At 43.8% G+C, this 14049-nt stretch overlaps 1 protein-coding gene across 3 annotated transcripts in view; it reads right to left on the bottom strand.

Annotated features, from left to right (window-relative positions):
• PEX5L (peroxisomal biogenesis factor 5 like) overlaps window positions 1–4513 on the bottom strand; it is a 202319-nt gene extending 197806 nt beyond the window's left edge. For all 3 annotated transcript variants that reach the window (XM_087725198.1, XM_087725199.1, XM_087725200.1), the window contains exon 1: window positions 4055–4513. In XM_087725198.1, coding sequence (XP_087581324.1) covers window positions 4055–4075 — 21 coding nt within the window. In that variant the 5' untranslated portion in view covers window positions 4076–4513. The remainder of the gene's footprint in view (window positions 1–4054) is intronic.
• Window positions 4514–14049: the final 9536 nt, after the last annotated feature.

Genomic DNA, 14049 nt, shown 5'->3' with positions numbered 1-14049 from the left:
ATGTCTGCCTATAGCGTTACTCCGTATCTTGCACACTTGAAAAATAATAAATAGTTTTGGACTTCTTTGGTATGCTTCCGTGGTGGGTTCCGGGCGGTACAGCCCAGTACGGTCATACCGGTAGTAGCTGGGAGCAGCAGCCACCGTACCAGTACGATGGCTCGTTTGGCCCACCCATCCGCCTGCGTTCCATGGCTGTTTATAACACAACCAGCCCATTGGGTACGCGCGCAGAGCATGACCTCCGGCGACCAGGTGGGTATCACAAGGCGGTGGCATGCACATGCGTGTGTAGCGCATGTGCCCGTCTAGGACGCCAGGCCCCGTGTGCTGCTTACTGGCTGCGCCGGGGCCCAGAACCTACCACTGGTCTGCTTCTCTTTCAAATAGTTGGAGAAATTACCACGTCTCTTCTCTTTCCAAGTGCCAAAGATGCTTTTTCAAGAGGCAACTGGATTTTTCTGTTTTTTCTTGAACGACATTTTGCTTCTCATTTTTTCAAGAGGCAACTGGACTTTCTGGTTTTTCTTGGAAGATGTTTTCACTTCTCATCCAAGAAGCTTCTGCAGCTCTGAAGAAGCTTGTCAGATGAGAAGCGAAATGTCGTCCAAGAAAAACCAGGAAGTCCAGTTGCCTCTTGCAAAAAGCACCTTTGGGACAACCGGGACCTGGATGACTGAGCATCTCCATAGACGTTCTCGTTCCAAGGGTAAACATATCTCAATCTCCCATTTGTTTGCAGGCTTTTTCAAGTCTGCGCCCAAAACTGAATACAATAGATTCTAGATCGGGTATGATGGAAAGAATTAAAGGGAAAAGAAATACTTCTATGTTAAGCACACTTATTTGGCAGTGCCCCATTGTGTTAAATAAAGCATATTCGCACTGGTAGGTTCATGGGACTGCAGACTAAATATTTCTTAGGTGGGTTGATTATCCTCAAAGACTTTAAAAGTCTGGGGAGCCAGTTCATAACACAACCGTGTCTAGATCACCTGAAAATTCCCTTATGAGATTTCTACTTTTAAAATAGCCTGCCGCATTCATTCATAGAGAAATCTGAAAACAAATACTATCAGAGACAGGAAAAGAAAGAAAAAAACAACAGAGAGCTTTCTGAAACAATTTCTTTTTTGCCTGACCAATGGAGCAGTGAATTCAGAAAAACTATAGAGGAGCAATAAACTCAGAAGAAAAATCATTTTTTGTAGCTAAACCTTCTATTCACTTTATTTAAGCATGTCCCAGCATTCTAAGAATCTCAAATCCGATGCAAAAGAGCTCTAAAAAGCAAATTGTCTACCTAATATTCTAATAACGCAAAGCAACTTTTAATTCTATCTCTCTGCTACTCAATTAATTGGATTTACACTATTATTTGAAAGAACAGGCAAATTTGGCACCTGGCAAACTATGTCTAGATCCCCATGGCAGATTTCTGTTTTTACAAAACCTGGCAGACACCCTTTTTTTGAAAGAGCGAAGGTGAATTTTAAAAAATAATTTCACTTTTGTTGTTGTTATTTTGTTATTCCAACTTTTCCAATTTGTTAATGTCCTACTACCTAAACCAGAAACTAGTCAAGATAAACTTAACTGGAAAAATATTGTAAGGGGAAAAAAAGAACAATGGAAAAAGATAAAGAGTTGGTCCAAAGTTGAGGTCAAAATCAGAGAACTGGACAAAGGATAAATGTTAAAAGACAGAAAATATGTATCTGGTCAATGAAAAACAAAACTGGATCAAATAAGAAAAAGAAAGTTGTGGGGATCTAGCAGATTTCTAGTGAAAAATAATAAAAGTTTGAACATTTTGAAAGTTTGTGAAATCAGATCATCAGTTAAACATATTATCCTTAGATTAATGATATACAACCGAAAGCAGAGATCCTGTCAAATCCATAAGTAGCATTATATAAACTGGCCATTTTAAAAAAGGGATGATTGAACAAAAGTCCTGATGGATTATTCCTAGTTTTTCCATGGGCCTTTTGATTCCAGTCAACCGTTTCAAGATTTTTAAGTAATTTAGTTCTCTGGAGATTAAATAAATGCCTCAGAAATCTGAATTGCTTAAGATTTAAAACAGTTGATATTGTACTTCATCTATTTTCTTCCATGCCAGGTAATTTCCAGGTTTATCTCCCCAATGCAAATTTTGAGGGAAAACCCCCCTGCAATCTGTGTATTTTTCATAATGAAATAGATCAATATAGTAATATGATTTTTAAAAAAACATATTACCCACACCAGTTAACTTTAAGTTGTATTTAAACGATTGCAGAATACAAAATATCCCAATATAGAGCTCATAAATAAATCAGAAAGAGAAAATATACTGAACTCAAGTTGTGACTCCAGTGATGATGCTGGAGTGATTCCTGCTGAAATCGACAGAGAAAAATAAATTTGTAACCTGATCTTGGGCATCAAGATTACCTGCACAGGATTTTAACTGACAGAGCAATAACACTGTATTTTCGGGGTTCGTTTAGCATGTAACAGGATTTTTAAAAAAAACAAACAAACAGGGTTTATGCAAAAGAGAGGAAGCATTTAAATTGTCTGAGGTTTTTAACGTTTATTTCTTCTCTTTTGTTATAATGGTTTTCTGATTTACTTGCTACAGACCTCCTCGTCTTCACTTCTAGATATTGCTGAGATACAAAGTTAGGGAAGCAAAAAGAGAGGAGTTTGAAAAACATTTTAGTTTTAGAAAACCAAGAATTGCTGAGTCAGGATGCTCATTTGACTTGTCTTGTCTTGTTATATATGCACCTCTGCAGTTGACAGTGACATCTGTAAGGGTTAATCAATCACCCCCAAACCACAGAAAATGATAAAAAGAGGGATATTTTTCTCCATTCCGAGGCTTTCTCTCTATACAACACACATTTGCTATTTCCACATGTTAGATCCCAATCAGCACTCACACAATATCAGAGGGTAGAAATATTTTCTAATCTAGGAGAAAGAGGGAGAAATTCGAGGTGAGGGAGTCAGATTTCTGTGGCATGTGGGATGGGGGGGGGAGAAACAAAACCAAGAGGCGCAGAGATGTCATCGGTCCACAATGGGAACGCTTCCTGCCACAATAACACCGCTTTTCTTTAAAGGAGAAGGACCACGTGAAGAGAGAATAAAGAGAGTCAAGGTTAAACTCATAATTCCACCGTGTACCAAGAAAAAAAAAAGCACCAGTGCCATACCTGGGTTTGGATCAATAGAAGCAGGAGGCTACATCCGTAGATGCTGAAGAGATGAGTTTGGAATTCTAAACCTTACACACACACACACACACACACCAATATATATATATATATATATATATATATATATATATATATATATATATATATATATATATATATATATATATATATATATATATATATATATATATATATATATATATATATATATATATATATATATATATATATATATATATATATATATATATATATATTTTGCTTGGATTTGGGGGAGTTTTGGAAAGCCAGGCCAGAGGTGAAGAACGAGAAGGACTTAGAAATGACCCTGAGAAGACAGTCATAACAATTCCAAATGGGGGAATACCACATGCATTTGGGTTTTTTTTTGGGGGGGGGGGAACCCCATAGATAGGACATCTCCTTGGCCATAGAGGGAGACCAAGGAAAGGTCCCTAAAAAGAACAAAAAACAAAGTTCACAACGCAGGAGGGAATTTGGGGGTTGAGATCCCCAGCAGATCTTTCAGACCCACTTAAAAAAAAAAAAAATTATTGTCTGCCCTTCAGTTGACACCCAGGGCATTTCAAGTCCTCTCATCCCCACATGCTTCCCTTAACCTGGGAGAGGACCGACCTGTTGGAAAGGTCAAACCCAGAGCCAGGTGACATCCTTAAAGTTCCTCCTGAAAGTCCCCAGCTGTGGAACGAGGCAGGCATCCACCTGTTGTGACAGGCAGGGACCCATTCCTCCCCCCACCACCCCATCCGATGAGAAGGGGGGGGGGTCCCAGCCACCCCGCCTCATCCCCTCCAAACTTGACCGCTCCGGAGGTGACTTACCTGCATGTGGCCCTGATACATTCTCGCTCCTCCGGCTTCAAACTCCCCTGCGGCTGACAGGTGATGGGCTGGCTAAGGTACCCGAAGAAAGCAAAGCCACGCGTCTCCCCCCTCTTCTTGGCAGCGGCCAGGTGCAATCACATTCAAGCGAGGCAAATAAATAAATAGATAAATAAATAAAGGAGAGTCCTTCCCGGCTTCGGGAGTTGAGCTGGGAAATCTTGCCGCTTCTGATGCTCAGAGGTGACCTCCTCCTCCTCCTCCTCCTCTCCCCAGGTGATCGGACGCCGGAATCGGGCGCCCAGGGGATCGGGCAGCAAGGTGAGAGAAAGGGGGGGGGGAAGAGCAAGAGAAAGGTGGAAGAAGAGAAAAGAAGAAAGCAAGAAAAGAAGGGAGAAGGAGGAGGAGGAAGGGAGAAAAGCCTGAAGGTGGATTAAGGTTAGGCGAGCGGCTTGCCAAGGCCAAAAGAAAGAATGAAAGAAAGAAAGAAAAAAAAAAGGAAAAGGGAAGAAAAAGAAAAAGAAAAGCGAGGATGGAGAGCGAGCAAACTCCGTTGCCGGCGCTGCCTTCAGAACTCTGCCTCGCTCTTTTTCAAGCGAACTCTTTTGGGTTTCCTCCTCGGCCCCTTCATGTCGCTTCCTCTCCACCGCCACCCCTCCTCCTCCTCTTCCTCCTCCTCCTCCTCTTTCCTCGCACTGCCGCTGGACCGAGATGGAGGCGGCCTCCCTCCCTCCCTCCCTCCCGCTTTTCCCCTCCCTCCGCCAGCAGCGGAGCAAAGCAGAGAGGAGCGCGCGCCATCCGGGGACCGTTCGGCAGACCGGCGCGCGCTCCGTCCTTGCTGCTTCTTGCCGCCGCCGCTGCTGCTGCCGCCGCCGCCGCCTTGACTGCAGAGCGCCAAAACGGGCGTCTGCTTGGTTGGCGCTTGCCTCTCGCGTTCCCTCCAGGCCGCCTCCGTCCGTTCGTTCCTTGCGGGCGCGAGGATTTCGGGGAAGAAACCTGCCTGCCTGCCTGCTTGCCGGCTTCCTGGAGCCTCGCCGCCGGGGAGAAAGGACCTGCAGGAAGGAATAAAAACCCGGGCTGGTCTTGGTTCCAGAAGCGCCCAAAGGCTGGCCTTGAAATCGTCCTGGCGGAGGGCAGGATGCGTCACTCCCCCCCGTCCTTGGTTTTGCAAACCTTTGGACGGCTCAGAGTTTTATTTTACTTTATTTATTTCTTATTTATTTTGGTTTGTCAAGCATGTGTGAGAAAACAAGTATAAGTATGAATCAAACATACACTATATTGCCAAAAGTATTCGCTCACCTGCCTTTACTGGCATATGAACTTACTGTAAGTGACATCCCATTCCTAATCCATAGGGTTCAATATGACGTCGGTCCACCCTTTGCAGCTATAACAGCTTCAACTCTTCTGGGAAAGCTGTCCACAACAGGAGTGTGTTTATGGGAAATTTTGACTATTCTTCCAGAAGTGCATTTGTGAGGTCACACACTGATGTTGGACAAGTATATGTGGCCTACCACTTCGTGGCTGAGTTGCTGTCGTTCCCAAACACTTCCACGTTCTTATAATACAGCTGACAATTGACTGTGGAATATTTAGGAGCAAGGAAATTTCACGACTGGATTTGTTGCACAGGTGGCATCCTATCACAGTTCCACGCTGGAATTCATTGAGATCCTAAGAGGACCCATTCTTTCACAAATGTTTGTAAAAACAGTCTGGATGCCTAGGTACTTGATTTTATACACCTGTGGCCATGGAAGTGATTGGAACACCTGATTCTGATTATTTGGATGGGTAAGAGAATACTTTTGGCAATATAGTGTATAAACATATTATAAGCAGGTGTACGTAAATACATAAGAAGTGAGTACAAATAGATGGGCACAGTAGGACAGGTAGGCATGCTGGTGTGATTATGCACGCCCCCTTTACGGATCCCTTAGGAATGGGGGGGGGAGGTCCACGCTAGACAGTTAGAGGTTAAAGTTAACGGGTGTTTGAGGATGTAATAAAGGAGTCAGGTAGAGCATTCCAGGCGTTGACCACTCTGTTGCTGACGTCGTATTTTCTGCAATCAATTTCGGAGCAGTTTACTTTGAGTTTGTATCTATTGTATTATCACGGTTGAAGCTGAAGTACTGGTTGACAGGTAGGACGTTGTAGCAGACAATTTTGTGTAGTAAGCTTAGATCAGATCGTAGGTGGTGTAATTCTAGATTGTCCAGGTCCAAAATTTCAAGCCTTGTGGCATAAGGGATTCTATTGGGAGCAGAGGGGTGGAGGGGCTTCATCCAGAAACCATGTTTCATGATTTAGAGGCTGGAAGGCCCAGATACATTGGGAGGGTTCTTGCATTTGTTGGTTTGTTGATCAAATTACTATCCTGCCCATCTCACCTAAGTGACTTTGGATGGATTACAATAAAGGCAATTTAAAAAACAAAAATAAGAACAGAATTAAAACAAGGTTAAAATCGGGAGGGGGGGGGTGTTGGAAAGTTAAAAGAGGCGAAGGAAATGCCTATCAATCCAAAAAGTATACAGCATAGCAGGATGTAGTTTTTCTTCAAGCAGTGCAATATATGCCAGTGTGTCAGCTCCATCCTTTGAAGACAATTCATAATCAGCATTATATTTCTGTTTTCTTAAAAAGTGTAATATTTTTGCTGGCTGAGAAATAACAATATCATCTGATATTAATAATGGTATACTACCTCTTGGTGCATTCCATGTATTATCTATTACACTGATTTTCAATGGTGCACCTGAAAACCTGGCATAAGTCATGACAACGAGGCACTCGGCGTGCACCGAAGGCAACCCCCAGTCGCCGCCCCAGCAACTCAGCTCCATTGAAGATGCCATGTTGACACCGTTCACCTTTGGCCTCCAAAATGCATATCATTTTTAGTCTTGTAGGTCCAAGGAACCAAGAATGACAGATGAAGTTATTTCCGAGTGTTGTTTTTTTCTGGTGAGACCAGTCTATCAAGGCAACCTGGTCTACCCAATTATGGGACGGAACATACTGCTTCGGCTTCCAAATCCCAGGGTATGGCTAGCTGATGAGAGCTAAATAGCTTGAAATAGTCCCTCTTTGTTTCTTTGTCGGTAAAACATAAATTCAACCAAAAAAAAATTACTTCTGAATAGTTTCTTAACTGTTGTTCTCCTGTAGGCAGAATGTTGCCAGACTAAAGCAACAATCTGCATAGCTACTAGCTATGTACTGTGTGAACTGTTAAGGAGAGTCGGCCATCACCCTCTTCCTGCACAACAGAGGTTCTAAATTCTCCTGACTCTTTGTCCACCACACTTAAAACCCTGTGCCAATTGGCGGAGCCATGTTTGGCACTGTTCCAGAAAGCCAGAAAAAGGGGAGTAAGTTATTTCAAAGAGTGGAAGTAATGGAAGAGAACTCTCTCTTCCTGGATTCCACCAGCTGAGATTCTTTAACCTAGGATCATACCTTCCTTCCTGCCTGCCTGACTGTTGGAAGAAATGTCTTACTGGGTTCAGCTCCAAGTGGGGAAAAAGACACTGGAGACATGGAGGCTGCTTCGAAAGGTGGTTTAATAATGGACAGGACCACATGGCTTGAGTTCCTGAACAGAAAAGGGGGATCATGTGTTTCAGTGTTGGGTGAAGAAGAAGAAAGAAAGAAGGGCTGAAAGTTCCTGGCTTTATACTCTCAGTTCAGCCCCACCTCTCTGTTTCCTGTTCCTGTGTAAGAAATGTATTCTGATTGGTTGTCAGACTCCCATGAGGTCATGCAGGGGCAACTCTCTCGGCTGTGTTTTGAGTCCCAAGTTTGAGTTTCCAGATGCCATGCGGGAAAAAATGCTGCTATCAAGGCAACAGTCGGATAAGATGGGCTTCAGCCCAGGCCAAGAAAATAACGAGGAAACATCTCAAACAGGATCCTCCCTAGTTCACATGAAGATAAAGGGAGGAAGGAAGGAAGCACATTGAGAATTGCAAGACTCTTGAATTGGATAGAAAAGTAGTCCTACACAATATTTTTTTTAGTCTAGTCTACCTTGTAGGGCTGACACTGAATCGGTCCATTTTCTGGATTTGCACAACAGTTTGACGCACATCCTGTTCAAATGGTGTGCACCTCATATTAAGTCACCCCCTTCCCAAACGATCAGAAGTAACCAAGCTTTGATATTGTGCAGTCCTTGATGGTATCTAAGGTTGTTTGTTGTTTGCTGTTTGCAGACGTTTCATCACCCAACTAGGTAACATCATCACTGCTAGCATGTGTGGGGTTTGCTGCCTGTTTATATACAGTAATTGCCCACATAAGCAGGGCTTAATAGCAGATGAACAATACCCTAATCAAGGAAATACCAAGAAGCAAAATATACCCCCACCAGCACTGGAAAGGCAAGGTACGGTACCTAAAATAGAGCAAGCCCCACACTCCCTAGCCTGATGATGTTATCTAGTTGGGTAATGAAATGTCTGGAAGCAAACAATCGAGCTCAGACAGCACCAAAGATTCCACAGTTTAGTCCTGAGCTACATATATTCTCTTCTATTGGAAGCTTTAATACTGTCCGTACCAAGAGCCACGTTTTCTGGCAATAATATGTTCTGTAGACACTTCTCTAAATTTTCAAAGGCATCATGGAAAACGATGCTGCCATCTCTCTGATCCTACCTTGCCTCTCCAGGATTCCAGCTTCCCTTGGAAGGCTTTTGGTCAGTCAAAAGGAAGATTAGCTTCCTTCTGATTGGGAACCAGCTGAGTTGTTTCCCTCCTGAAAGGGTCACCTCTGCTCAGCCATGGGAGGAATATGGTTGAGAGCAAGCTTAGAAGGTTGAAGGGTTAGCAGCACAGCTCTTGCAAGATAATAAGCCTACTACAGCATTTTGGGAAAACCAGAAAAACTTACCAGAAGGAAGGTGATGATTTCTCAGTCCCTTTCTGAATCCTGAACAGAGTCAGTTCTGGTTGGGGAATTCTGAGAGTCCTCAGTTCACTGAATGAATCTAGATCCAATATCATCTCTCCCTCCTCCTCCTCCTCCTCCTCCTCCTCCTCCTCCTCCTCCTCCTCCTCCTCCTCCTCCTCCTCCTCCTCCTCCTCCTCCTTGTTCTTCTTTTTTCCATTCTTCTCCTCCTCCTCCTTTCTTTTCTTCTTCCTCCTCCTTTCTTTTCTTCTTCCTCCTCCTCCTTGTTCCTCTTTCTTTTTGTTCTTCCTTTTCCCCTTCTTCCTCTTCCTCCTCTTCCTTGTCCTTTCTTCTTCTCCTTCCTCCTCATTCTTCTTTCTTTTCTTCTCCTTCCTTCTCCCATCTTCCTTCTTCTTTCTTTTCTTCTTCCTTCTTCTTTCTTTTCTTCTTCTTCCTCCTCCTCCTTCTTTCTTTTCTCCTTCTGTCTTATTCTTCCATCTTCCTCCTTCTGTCTTCTTCTTCTTTCTTTTCCCCTCCTCCTCCTTCCTTCTTCTTCCATCTTTCTTCTTCCTCATCCTCTTCCTCCCTCTTTCTTTTCTTCTTTTTCTTCTTTTTCTTTTTCTTACTCCTCCTCCTTCCTTGAGCAATTTCAATGGGGAGACAAGAAGCATTCTCAGCATTCTCCTCCTCCTCCTCCTTCTCAAGGAAAAAAAATCACAATATGATCAATTAAACTTAAAAGATGGGAAGTGTGATGAAGTGATGGGTATTGAGCTATTTATAAAAATAATAAAGGTGGGGTAAATTAACCATAAAGTATTGATTATGAAATTTGTGGGTCATTTGCAGCTCTGGGGCCACAAGAGGGTTGGGGAATTCTGGGAATTGGCATCCACACAGCATTTGATGTTTGTGCAGTATTTTGACGCCTGTCTTTGTGCTAACCATAGTCATCAGCACGTTTGTGTCAATTAAATATTAATTTTTAAAAGTTTAACAAATTAGTAAAGTCTAAAGAAATAAAAGGGGAGAAGTCATGAGTCAGGCATTTTAGATGCTTGCACAGTGCTCTGAATTCATTTCCTATAGGGGGGAAAAATGAGCCGTTTCCAGATTGGCTTCTTTGCAAAATAAATAAATGCATGAGCAGTCAATAGTGCGTCAATTTAGCACTTTGAACTTATTTAAGTCACTCCCTTGGATGGACCAAGCAAATGAAATCACCGCCACTCAAATAACTATTTTAAATTAGGGAGAAGAACACAGGTCTCTTCCAGTGGTGGGATTCAAATTTTTTTACTGCCAGTTCTGTGGGCGTGGCTTGGTGAGTGTGGCGTGGCTTGGTGGGTGTGGCAGGGGAAGGTTACTGCAAAATCCCTATTTCCTCCTGATCAGCTGGGACTCGGGAGGCAGAGAATAGATGGGGGCGGGGCCAGTCAGAGGTGGTATTTACCGGTTCTCCGAACTACTTAAAATTTCTGCTACCGATTCTCCAGAACTGGTCAGAACCTGCAGAATACCACCTCTGGTTTCTTCCCATCAGCCAACGGATGCCCATGGGATATGGTCAAGATGACAGCCACAATGTACAATATTAGCTCCTCCCATTTTTAAGTGCAAAAGACCCCCTCCTACAACCCACCAAGGTTGTAAGATCTGTAGGTGGCAGATTAAGTGCATAGTTAAAACAGATCCCTTCTCATCTTTTCTAATCTGCTAACATTTTGATTGTATTGGACTACAGTTGGCCACACTCACCCAGTTGGCCATGCCCCCCCAGCCCTTCCCCCCAGCTCAATCATATCCCTGATGCAGCTCTCAATGAAATTGAGTTTGACACCCCGTGTTAAGGCTACAACCCCAACTTTCGTTGGAATGACACATCCTGAAGCTGAAGTTCAAATCCTTTGGCCACCTAATGAGAAGAGGGGACTCATCGGAAAAGACCCTGATGTTGGGAAAGATGCAAGGCAAAAGGAGAAGGGAGCAGCAGAGAATGAGATGGTTAGAGAATATCATAGATGCAATGGACATGAATTAGAGCAAATTCTGGGAGACAGTGGAGGATGGCGGGGCTGGTATACTGTGGTACTGTGGGGTCGCAAAGAATCAGATACGACTTAGAGACTGAACAACAACAGTTAAGAATAATAACCATTGGGTGTGGCCTAGTCAATGGGTGTGGCCATGGTGGGCATTGCCTAGTCAGCCTCCTGCACCACGATGGGGGGGGGGAAGGGTCATTTTCACCTTCCTCAGGCTCTGGAGGCTTTCCTCGATCCTCTGGGAGGGTGAAAACTGCCTCCCTCAGTCTCCGGAGGCACTCTGGAGCCTCCAGAACTTCCAGGAGGACTGTTTCCCCCCTCCGAGCCTGTACACGGGCCCTGCACTTACCTCGCATCCAAAATGGGCTGCATGGAGACTCCTAGGAAGGGCAGGGAGTAGTGGGAAAGATGGAGTTGGGTGTGGCCAGTCCTGGGTGGGATTTGGAGGTTCTCTGAACTGGCCATAATGTTAGCTAAGAGTTCTCCCGAACCCGAGCAAACTTGTAGCAGCCCACCCCTGTAACTTCTTCTGCAGCAGAGGTGGGTTCCTACCAGTTTGCACCTATTTAGTAGAACCGGTTCATCAAATCTACTGAACCGGTTAGAAGAGGTTCCACCAGTGGACCTGGAAAGCAGGCCACACCTACAGAAGAGGTTCCAAACTTTTGAAACCCACCACTGGTCCTTGGATATGATTATTCTACACTATCATGCCCATATTTATTAAACTCAGTGCCTCTGTGAAAGGTAAGGATGACTACTGCATTTGTGGTGCAAACAGAACATTGCATGTGTTGAAGTTGTTTTAACGCAAACCAAAGATGCCTTTTAAACAACAAGTTTACATCATATTCTTATGCATGCCAGTGCTGTGTGTGAGGTAATTTAAGGTGGTTCTGACAAGTGTCGTCGGCATCTTCATATCCGGTCACATGGATGGCAAGCCACTCCCACAAAGGAGGCCACACCCACAGAGTAGGTTCGAACAATTTTTGAAACCCACCACTGTTCTTCAGTCACATTGTGGTTGAGTTGTGGCTTCTGAGTGATCTTCCAGGTTGGACTTAGCTCTGCCCATTTTTGAAAATTGATTCCTGTATACCATTTACTCTGCTCTGAAACAGGTTGCGAAGCCCAGCCACAGGGACCATAATGTAATGCTCACAATCAGCACAGGGTGTAAACAACTCAATGTTCTTTAGCTTAGTACATTGGCATAGAACTCTCAGCATTATTGCCTATCTAGCTAGTGATTAAACATAAATTCATCTGTACATTCATAATAATAAAGGGAAAGGCATGTCCATGGCAGAAACTAATTTAAGAAAGTAATTAGATACAGCCTCCGCATTGTTACTTCCAGTGGATGAAAACTGATTAATAAACAACTGGTCCTTATCAGTGTTGTGATTAAGCTTTGTGTGACCTTTCTTAAAAAAAAACCTGATTACTAGGAAGGGGAATTCCTGGTGTAATCAATCTGTGGCTGTAAAAGTGCTATAAAAGGAGCTTTAAGGAGACCAGGTTCTATAAAGTGTCAAGCAAAAAACAAACAAACACAAAAACCTTCCAGGGATTGCTGTCTTGTTCTAATGTTTAATGTTTATTACCTACAAGAGTAATTTGATCAGAATAAGAATAGGCAGAGTCGGTCTTTCATACCTGGTCTGCAAAATCTAGATGTCCATTAGATGCCAGGAAAGTATATGTATCTTTTTTGCTGTTGTCTAAGAGTCACCCGTTTTTTTTGTAGCCTGGACAGGATAGCTTGAGTTACTGTTCAAAGTAATTAATTTTCTATTCTCTACTTTGTTTTCCAACAATCCTTAGAATGATATAGTACAACCAGGGAAACCTTTCCAGCTACTATCTATCCTTTCCTTTCCTTTCCTTTCCTTTCCTATCCTATCCTATCCTATCCTATCCTATCCTATCCTATCCATCTGCCTGCCTGCCTGCCTGCCTGCCTGCCTGCCTGCCTGCCTGCCTATCTATCTATCCATCCATCCATCCATCCATCCATCCATCCATCCATCCATCCATCCATCCATCTATCTTCTATCATCTAGCATCCATCATCTATCTATATCTATCTATCTATCTATCTATCTATCTATCTATCTATCTATCTATCTATCTATCTATCTATCTATCTATCTATCTATCTATCATCTACAAGGATGAGGAGGTCGAACTACTTTCCAAATTACCAAAAGGCAAGAGAAGAAACAATGGCTGGAAACTAACCAAGGAGAGAAGTAACCTTGAACTAAGGAGAAATTTCCTAAAGGTGTGTGAGCAATTAACCAGTAGAATGGCTTTCCTCCAGAAGATGTAGATACTCCATCACTTGGAGGTTTTCCAAAAAGAGAATGGACAGCCATTTGTCTGAAATGGTATAAGGCAGCGATGGCGAACCTTTTTTGGCTCACGTGCCGTAAGTGGGGGGAGCACAGGGGGGTCGTGCATGGGCATGCCACACCCATAATGCAATGCATGACACACACACACCCAGTGCACCCATAAGAGGCGCTCCCCCCAAATTTTTTGCATGCTTCTTTCGCCCTTCCCAGGCTCCAGAGGCTTTATAGGAGCCTGGAGAGGGCGAAAACAGTCTCCCCCCCCCCCGTCCCGGAGGTCCTACAGATGCTTCAGGGACGTTCAGGAGGCTTCCCTGAAGCCTCCGGAGGCCAAAATAACCCTATGAGCAAACCGGAAGTGACTTCTGGTTTGTTTATAGGGTTGGTTTAAGCCCTCCGGAGGCTTCAGGGACCTTCAGGAAACTTCCCCTGAAGCCTCCAGAGGACTAAAAACGACCCTATGAGCAAACTGGTAGGGACAGTTTAAGTCCTCCGGAGCCTTCAGGGAAGCCTCCTGAAGGTCCCTGAAGCCTCCGGAGGGCTTAAACTGACCCTACGAGCAAACCGGAAGTCCACTCCAGAACTTCCGGTGTGCCCATAGGGATGGTTTTTTGTACTTCGGAGGCTTAAGGAAGCTCCTGAAGCCTCTGGAGGGGCTCCGGGGGGCTCTTTTCACCCTCCCTA

This window comes from Thamnophis sirtalis, unplaced genomic scaffold (genome assembly GCF_051295495.1).
Source record: "Thamnophis sirtalis isolate CommonGarterSnake01/CBP01778 unplaced genomic scaffold, rThaSir2_p1.2 scaffold_11, whole genome shotgun sequence".
NCBI lineage: Eukaryota > Metazoa > Chordata > Lepidosauria > Squamata > Natricidae > Thamnophis > Thamnophis sirtalis.
The sequence above is the reverse complement of the archived record's forward strand: the minus strand, read 5'-3'. Positions and strand labels throughout refer to the sequence as shown.